This window comes from Sardina pilchardus, chromosome 18, assembly GCF_963854185.1.
Source record: "Sardina pilchardus chromosome 18, fSarPil1.1, whole genome shotgun sequence".
In the NCBI taxonomy this organism is placed as follows: Eukaryota; Metazoa; Chordata; class Actinopteri; order Clupeiformes; family Clupeidae; genus Sardina; species Sardina pilchardus.
The window spans coordinates 4859777-4868995 of record NC_085011.1 but is presented as its reverse complement, the minus strand read 5'-3'; the positions used below and the strand labels follow the sequence as shown (position 1 = coordinate 4868995).

The following is a 9219-nucleotide window of genomic DNA, read 5'->3' as shown; positions in this document are numbered from 1 at the left end:
TTGTACATTTCGTTAAATATTTTCCTGGCTTTGGTTTTCAGCTCACCTGAATGGGATGAAATTGATCCATCTGAAAGAGAGGACCTCAATTCACAAATGGAGGATGGGGAGTTTTGGTAAAACATTTTCACTTCTTGATAAAAAAAAAATACGGGCATATGGCCAGCGTAAATTTTCTTTTTTATTTTGAAGCTGTCGTAAACTCTGTTTGACTTCATGCTCTGAACTGCGTCCTGCCAGGATGTCCTTTAACGAGTTCCTGCGGCAGTTCTCGCGGCTGGAGATCTGCAACCTGACGCCGGACGCCCTGAGTGGAGACGACATGAGCCACTGGAACACCATCAAGTTCCACGGCACGTGGAGGAGGGGGAGCACCGCCGGAGGGTGCCGGAACAACCCCAGTGAGTGGAGCGCCGCACTACAGTAATTTACCGACTGTTAGCCGCGGCTTATACATTGATTTTGCAAAATTTCTTCAGCTATGAGGTTAATACAGGGGGGCAGTTAATTTGGTGTTAATATGGTTTTGCTTCTTTTAACTTGCATAAAACACTGTCCTGCGGCTTATACACGAAATTATGCGAAATTACTGTAACGCAACAATAAAACTAGAAAAGCACTCTGAGAGCGCAGACCTCCGTCAAGCCAAGCGCCTCCTGGATCCAGACGGTGATCCAGATCAACTTTCAAAATGTAATTGTTTCTTCCTTGCGTCATTTCAGACCTTCCCTGAAAATTTCATTGAAATCCATCCATAACTTTATTATTTATCTTGCTAACAGACAAACAAACAGACAAACAAACAAACTTAAGCATAACCTCCTTGGCGGAGGTAACAACAATATCTATGGCCTTAGGCATCAATATTCTATACCATTTGATGTACTACCCAGTCAGTCAAAAAAGCGCTGAAAGGGCCATGATCCTACCTGCTCAACAACGTTACATAGTTGCATCAGAAAGCGTTCTGGGCACAAATTAGCACAAAGTCAGTGACTTTGTTTTCCGTATTGTCAGTGTTGCATCAAAATGAGTTTGAAGCTTTTGAATATAAGACCACTCTGTGTTCACCCCCAGACACGTTCTGGATACATCCCCAGTATAAGATCACTCTGTGTTCGCCCCCAGACACGTTCTGGATAAATCCCCCGTATAAGATCACTCTGTGTTCACCCCCAGACACGTTCTGGATAAATCCCCAGTATAAGATCACTCTGTGTTCTAGATACGTTCTGGATAAATCCCCCGTATAAGATCACTTTGTGTTCACCCCCAGACACGTTCTGGATAAACCCCCCGTATAAGATCACTCTGTGTTCACCCCCAGACATGTTCTGGATAAACCCCCAGTATAAGACCACTCTGTGTTCACCCCCAGACACGTTCTGGATAAATCCCCCGTATAAGATCACTCTGTGTTCACCCCCAGACACGTTCTGGATAAACCCCCCGTATAAGACCACTCTGTGTTCACCCCCAGACACGTTCTGGATAAATCCCCAGTATAAGATCACTCTGTGTTCACCCCCAGACACGTTCTGGATAAACCCCCAGTATAAGATCACTTTGTGTTCACCCCCAGACACGTTCTGGATAAACCCCCAGTATAAGATCACTCTGTGTTCACCCCCAGACACGTTCTGGATAAACCCCCAGTATAAGACCACTCTGTGTTCTAGACACGTTCTGGATAAACCCCCAGTATAAGATGACTCTGTGTTCTAGACACGTTCTGGATAAACCCCCAGTATAAGATCACTCTGTGTTCTAGACACGTTCTGGATAAACCCCCAGTATAAGATCACTCTGTGTTCTAGACACGTTCTGGATAAACCCCCAGTACAAGATCACTCTGCTGGAGGAGGATGATGACCCGGAGGATGACGAGGTGGCCTGCAGCTTCCTGGTGGCTCTCATGCAGAAGGATCGCCGGCGATATCGTAAGCAAGGCCAGGACATGCACACCATCGGCTTCGCCATCTATGAGGTGAGACCATCACGGCCTGTTTTAGCGACTTATCATTCTTTTTTTTCTTTTCTTTTTTTTTTACAACTTATCGGTCTTATGGCTTCACTCATCCAGGGGTGGTCCTATTCATATGTGCAGTCTAGCCTCCTGATCACACACACTGTATTATGGTAAAATGACTGCCTTTCTTTTCATATCTAATTGTTAATCCATTTTGTTTTCCTCTCTTTGTACAGGTTCCAGAGGAGGTATGGATTCACACTGTCTGTTAGTGTTCTGGCCAAGTATGTTTATTCATTGTGCTGGACACACAGTTCTGCTAATATGGAGAGCATGGGCTTTATCATTTTATTTGAGAGCGGGACCTTTCTCAAACAGGAATTTGTGCATGTAGATTAAAACTAATTCAACAAACCTAAACAAACAGCATCCCACATTTTATGACTGATGGGTACAACTGTCTGAGCATGCCACATGGCACATGCCAGATACCAAGTGTAAGTCAAACTAGTGACCCCCTCGTAACTACTGTAGTGTTCAGTCACTCCAGGCTCACCTGTCCCCATGTCTACCTCCCTCGTCTCTGTCCCCTCTGTGTGTGTGTGCTCACCTGCCCCCTCTGTGTCTACCTCTCTCGTCTCCGTCCCCTCTGTGTGTGTGCTCAGTTTGCCGGCTGCCAGAACGTGCACCTGAAGAAGGACTTCTTCCTGACGCACTCGTCGTCGGCGCGCTCGGAGACCTTCATCAACCTTCGGGAGGTGAGCACGCGCCTGCGGCTGCCGCCTGGCGAGTACCTCATCGTGCCCTCCACCTTCGAGCCCAGCAAGGAGGCCGACTTTGTGCTGCGGGTGTTCACCGAGAAGCAGTCGGAAACACAGTGAGTTGGCACTGCGGCGCCCTCTACCTGCCCGGGGTTGACTTAGAGCAGCAGCATGAAAGACTGTTTATGTTCAGCTATTGGGCCCTAATTTGATTGATGGACAAAGTGCAAAATCTTAAGTCTAACTAAAGCTAATTTAATAACTATCTATTTGCTAGTTTAACTTCATGGGCAAGACATTGGGTGCCTCTCATTCAGTGTTTATACGTCCTCCCTCGCTCCTCGGGCCTCGATCCTCACTGATCTACATAAAGAAAGATAGAAGAAGGGATAGACTATCCCATTGTTGCCGACCCATCATTCTTTATGTATGTGAGGAGGATGAGTGTGAGGATCCTCGAGGCCCGAGGAGCGAGGGAGGACGTATAAACTCTGAATGAGAGGCACCTATTGAAGCAAGCATTGATGAGTCAGCTCATGAGTGCCACACAATAGCTGCATTTCACACACAACGGAACTTTGCTTGCTGACAGACTTTGCACTTTGCCCGCCAAATAAATTAGGGCCCGTTGTGTGGATATGATATGTGTTTTCACGTTTACTGTAGTCATCTTGGGAAAAGAACACATGATTGTATTGCTGTTCTGTTCACAGGGAGCTGGATGACTTGATTTCTGCCGATCTGGAGGATGAGGTATGCATTCTCATCATGACTTCAACTTCATTAGTATTAGATAAATGATGTAGTCACCTCTCTCATTTTCTGATGACACTTTTTTTGTTTGTCCAAATGTAGGAAATCACAGAAGATGACATTGATGATGGCTTCAAGTCAATGTTTGCTCAACTAGCAGGGGAGGTCAGTAATGCTTTGAATATGCATTGAATGCTTATATTTATTAAAACTAACATATAAGTATGTATTCTCTCCATATGGTTATCTACTAGTCAAATGATTGGTATGATTTTCCTAATTGGCATCCATGCTAATCTTCATGGTTTCAGGATATGGAAATATCTGTTCGTGAGCTACGGACCATTCTTAACAGAGTGGTGTCAAAACGTGAGTCAATCGTCCACACATTAGTCATATTCTTAGATTATACTAGTAAATTGTAAATAGTACTGGTCAAACAATCAAAACGGTTAACAATAACAATTTTAAAAAGGGAACTTCCAAAGAATCTTGTTCCATTAGGCTCCTCTTTTTTGTCTTCTCAGATGGGGACCTTAAGACTGATGGCTTCAGTGTGGACTCCTGCAGGACCATGGTCAACCTAATGGATGTATCCTTTGGTTAAATGCTAATGCACTCAAGGGGTGCCTCTTATTCGTGCTTTATACATCCTCCCTTTCCTTCCTCGGTCCTTGTCCTCACTGATCTAGATAAAGAATGATGGGGCGGCAACAATGGGATAGTCTATCCAGTGCTAGATCAGTGGGAGCATCAAGGATTGAGGAGGGATGTTGAGAGAGGCCCGTGGTGTCTATCTGAGCTGGCCTGAAAATGTTGTTGCCTTTGTAGATTGACCTTTGACCTTGACTTGGTCGTGCAGAAAGATGGCAGTGCCCGCTTAGGACTGGTGGAGTTTCAGATTCTGTGGAATAAAATCAGAAAGTGGCTGGTAAGATTGACGTACTCATTTGAATATACGTACCTGTGTACCCTCCCCATAGTCTATTCTCTTGACCATCTAAAACAATAAGCGAACGTAGGAAGACTTGTGACATGCATGAAGTTATGGCTGTTTTTCTGTAGGGGATCTTCAGGCAGTTTGACCTTGACAAATCAGGGACCATGAGCTCTTATGAGATGCGCCTTGCTGTTGAATCAGCAGGTTTGTTTACCTGTCTACCATTTTGAGACCACACACACCCAGACAGACATTATAATGTGCATAATGTACCTGTCAAGCATTCTAAATAGTTTCCATTTTGCCTCAGGCTTCATGCTGAACAATAAACTGAACCAGATCCTGGTGGCCCGATATGCAGAGAACGAGGTCATCGACTTTGATAACTTCATTTGCTGTCTGGTCAAGCTGGAGGCCATGTTCCGTACGTCCCCTCACATTCCGTTAATCTGCCTGTGATTGAGCCTGGTAGTTTAGAAGCTTATTTTACAGCCCAGTTGTCCCAAATTACCTCTTCATTTTATGGGGGTTTTTTTTCACAGGTTCCTTCCGAGATTTGGACAGAGATGGAACCGGGGAAGCGGAGATGAACTTAACTGAGGTAATTAACGTCTCAACCGATTTCGATTTTTTGCATAATAACAATGTTTGGGCAAATCATGACATATCACATTAAATTCTCTCTCCTCCATCTTTTTGTCTCTGTTGCGTTTAGTGGCTGTTCATGACCATGTGTGGTTGAGCTGGACCAGCTCTTTGTGAGAAGAGGAACAAGCTAAACACAAAATCCAGAGCTGCCTGCAAAGCCTAACAAGTCCCACGTAGTCTAACCTTACGTCCCCTCAGCACACCGCTGCCCAACCTCCCCTTGACCACCAGTTACCATTCGTGCTGCAAACTCTGGTAGTTAACCAGGTAGAAGAGTTGGTTGCCATCGTTCTGTTGGCTGTGTATGTAAATGGTATAGGTGTGTGCTCACGCTCTCAGCCTGAAAAGCAAATGAATATGAGAAAACAGAAACTTAAGATTTACAAAAGAAAGGGAAGGTTCAGCACGTTTGATATTGCAGTGTCTTAAAGTTTGTTTGCATGGTCAAGGTGAACACAGCATACTGTGTTGTTTTATTCTATGCACTGTAAATGCTGTTCTGCTGCATTGTTGATAAGTAGGACATCTCTCTAGGAGGTACAGTATGCATATTAAGTGTTTTATTAAGCCAGGTTAAGAGCCTTAGTTTTTTTGTATTATCTGACACTATTTTTTACCGGACACTGTGCATTAACAAGACGTGCATTTAGACACAACAAGAACAATCAAAAGTTATTATTCACTTTGAGTAATCCAACAGAGATCATTACCGCTGCTAATTATTTCAAGATCTTGTCAGGAATACAAAAGCAACCTTTTCATTGCTTGTTGACCACTAGATGGCAGCAGCTGCTCCTGCAGAGCCGTATAGATCTGTATGTGGCTCTGATCCTGCAGGTACAGTAGGCCTATAAGCACTACTGATCTTTCATGGCTACTGATTCTCTGTCTCCCCAGGGAGAGAACAATTATACATGATAGCTGCATTCTTGCCATGAAAGTTATTACTGACTTTCCATTAAAATAATACTAATATCATAAGGTACAAGCTGAATTGACATCGGTTATTACTGACTTTCCATTAAAATAAGACTAATATCATGAGGTACAAGCTGAATTGACATCGGTTATTACTGACTTTCCATTAAAATAAGACTAATATCATGAGGTACAAGATGAACTGACATAATCATAATTTGTTGTTTTAAAATAAGCCTCAGCCACCACTGCAACTTACCTGAATGTAACCATTAAGACACAATGGCATTAAAGGATCCAACTGACAACTCTTCATGTATTTTTGAAACAAACTCTGTGGCCACTGTTTTTCGTTTGTTTGTTTTGGTGTTGCACTTTTTTTTGTTGAGAAATAAGAAAATCACAAGATACCTTCTCCATTTGAAAAAAAGATTTGAAGTCTTAACTGTCAACTGCTGTGGTGGGGCACAGTGTACTTCACACCAAATTACATGGGAGGGATTTCATTTCTAAATACAGTCAAACTTTTTAAGGATAGTTTGCATCTCCTAACTGCACTTTTATCCTATAATATGTTGATATAATATCTCAAATTGCCAATTAAGTAATTAATTATCTGATAGTGCTGTTTTTCTCAAATGGCTCTCTGCTTAGGTGTGGTTTGCAAGAACATGATCACACATTCACATGCTAGCATGGTGAATTTAGTTTGGAACTGCAAAATGTTTCACATGAGAGTTTTCCCAAGTACACCCTTAGGACAGCATTGTTTTTCATTCCCATGGAAGCAAAGAGTAATTCATATATTAGACATCAAGCATTAGATAACCCTGATGTAAAGCATTTGGACATGATTGATTCGCCATGACTCATCATTGAAGATCCATTTAATCAGACAAACACAAATAATACCCAAATATGCCAACTACACACTCTTAACACAGTCCAGCTCACTACTACACAAACTTCTGTGCAATAGCCAATAACTTAGAATACTCTCCTTCCTTCTCTCGTAAATGTGTAGGGATGGGCACTTTGATTCTTGTTCCTGTAGGGTTTCCATTGTCCTCGATCAAAACTACATTGTTGGAGTCAAATCGTGGACTCATTGTTTTTCCAGGCATCTTATGTCCCACAATGAGGGCCTTCTTCTTCTGTCCTTTGATGGCCAGCAAGATTCTGTCACCAACTTTACCGATTCCATTCTTGGTGTACACGTGGATGACTCTAGGTGGGCGATGGTATGGAGTAGTTCCAAGAGGACTGTTGTCAACCACTCGGACCCGGGTCATTTTCTGAATAGCTGAGACAGCTGCTGACACACTATACACACACACTAGTCAACTCAATTCAACAAAGAATGATACATGCACCTGCAACATAACTATCTTGTCACTCCAGAATGTTTGAACACATTACCACGAGTTGTATATAAGACTGTAACTCAGTTGACATGAATGTATCCAAATTCCAACATTACTAGACAGGGTATTTGACAACATGCATTCATTCTCTGACTGAAAGCTCTCTTCCCAGATAAGAAGATAGCTACATAGCTTACAACACAATGGGACAATGTCACAAATATCACGTCGCATACATTCAACAGCAACATACAAAGACCGAAGGACAGCGTGATCATCATGAATGGAGACATGGATTGTAGCAATATGTGTCCACTTACCTAAAAGCTCTGTGCTGAGCTCCAGGTGCCAAGTCGCAGAGTACCGCTCCAATCGATCTTAATAATGCCATTGCTCCTATGAAATGGTGGGAAAGGAAATAATATACGGAACAACAGTGTAACACCTGGTATTTTAATTGGTAAAATAACTTGTGAGCTAGCTAGCTAGTTAGGCGACGTTAGCTAACCCTGTGTTGGGTTCTTTGGTCTAATTTGATACACCGAAAGGTAAACACGTCATTCTTCATAAACGTTTAAATAATTGTAAATATAAGAGACAAATAGTAGAAAATCAATTTGTTGGTTTCAATCTTTTACAAACACAAGAATAAAACCCACTGTAACATTTCACGTTACCTCTTTTCAGCACTTCATGCTTTGCCAATGTCAAGTTGACGTCATAAGTATGCGACAAGGCATTTTTTCTCATACAGAATGCTCTCAGATGAAGATGTATCAGAGATGCATGCAAGTGAACAGATGCACATATTAAATCACTCAGAATGCCGTGTTCAAACGACTATTAAGTCAATTATAATTGTAATTATAAGTATCAAGAGGGTCACGACAGAAACAACTGAGTTAATTAAGGGAAATAATTAAGTCTCTCCCCCCTGCATTTTCAATTAACACTCGTGCTCTGACGATGAAAGCCTTGAGACAGCCAAATGCTTGAAGGGAATTTTTCAGATATTTTTAATCTACACTGAATTCCTGAAAACAAATCCCTGGATTCCTCCGCCACAGGGGGGCAGATAACTTCCGGAACATTCACTGTATGAGAGCTGACGTTAGTTCATCTGTATGGTCAAAATCCTGCTGCTGCACAACGCAGGCGGTGTTGTTGGATTGACAGCGGGCGATAAGCAGAGAGGTAATGGACAAGTCTCTCATGGATTGATGTTGAGCGGGTTTATTGTGTTTAGCTTTGGAAACACTTTAGACAGATATCATTACTGTGTATACACTGTGGAGAGGATTGAAAAATCATTTGGCTTCAGTTCTCCGCCAGGTAATGTATGTACGTTCAAAGTTACAGCGTTATGTGCGAAGCCAGCCTGTGCGGTTGGTTTTCGGCTGCCTTGGTTCGATTGAAAAGCTGGCAAGATAGTTAGCTGCTTTAGCTAGCGATAACTGACGTTATTCTTTTTCTGATGGGACATCCACAAACAAGTGATTGAATCGAATATTCATCAGTGTTGATATTGTCCGTTTGAAAGTCTATTAGATATAAGCTGGTCTTTGGTTGTATATTTAATGAGAAATATTGGCTATTGCTGCTGCTAACGTTGGAAGCTGACTAGCAGCTCGCTGGATTGTCTCGGGAATCAGAATGTGGACCAGGCAGGCACCAGCAAACTGGCTAATTTAGCCACCTGTCATGGCACAGCAGTTGCTGCTCTGGCCTTACAGTAATATTGCCAAACACGATGATGCAAGATATTTTTTGTTATGTCCTTACTATGGATGCCATTACCCAAAGTGGTTGGTACCGTTGGCGTTCAGTATTGTGTAGGGGAGGGGAAACACCGAATAATACTTGTGA

General features: G+C 42.6%; 3 protein-coding genes across 6 annotated transcripts in view; 2 read left to right on the top strand and 1 right to left on the bottom strand.

Moving 5' to 3' along the window:
• Positions 1-6476, top strand: part of capn1a (calpain 1, (mu/I) large subunit a) — a 13640-nt gene extending 7164 nt beyond the window's left edge. The window contains exons 9-22 of the mRNA XM_062520446.1: positions 42-116; positions 241-401; positions 1818-1987; positions 2206-2217; positions 2635-2846; positions 3444-3483; positions 3586-3648; positions 3795-3852; positions 4011-4075; positions 4346-4414; positions 4549-4627; positions 4734-4847; positions 4966-5024; positions 5139-6476. Coding sequence (XP_062376430.1) covers positions 42-116; positions 241-401; positions 1818-1987; positions 2206-2217; positions 2635-2846; positions 3444-3483; positions 3586-3648; positions 3795-3852; positions 4011-4075; positions 4346-4414; positions 4549-4627; positions 4734-4847; positions 4966-5024; positions 5139-5165 — 1204 coding nt within the window. The 3' untranslated portion in view covers positions 5166-6476. The remainder of the gene's footprint in view (positions 1-41; positions 117-240; positions 402-1817; positions 1988-2205; positions 2218-2634; positions 2847-3443; positions 3484-3585; positions 3649-3794; positions 3853-4010; positions 4076-4345; positions 4415-4548; positions 4628-4733; positions 4848-4965; positions 5025-5138) is intronic.
• A 382-nt stretch (positions 6477-6858) lies between these two features.
• Positions 6859-8177, bottom strand: mrpl14 (mitochondrial ribosomal protein L14). Its single transcript, XM_062520445.1, has 3 exons — positions 8031-8177; positions 7674-7749; positions 6859-7312 (listed from the first exon to the last, which is right to left on the bottom strand). The coding sequence occupies exons 1-3, from the start codon at positions 8101-8103 to the stop codon at positions 6946-6948; spliced, it is 516 nt and encodes a 171-aa protein (XP_062376429.1). The 5' UTR covers positions 8104-8177; the 3' UTR covers positions 6859-6945.
• Positions 8178-8269: 92 nt separating this feature from the next.
• tmem63ba (transmembrane protein 63Ba) overlaps positions 8270-9219 on the top strand; it is a 42032-nt gene continuing 41082 nt past the window's right edge. For 2 of the 4 annotated variants that reach the window (XM_062520440.1, XM_062520438.1), the window contains exon 1: positions 8554-8690. In XM_062520440.1, coding sequence (XP_062376424.1) covers positions 8574-8690 — 117 coding nt within the window. In that variant the 5' untranslated portion in view covers positions 8554-8573. Of the gene's footprint in view, positions 8691-9219 lie in introns of all 4 variants that reach the window. The other 2 variants (XM_062520441.1, XM_062520442.1) reach the window with 2 other exon arrangements.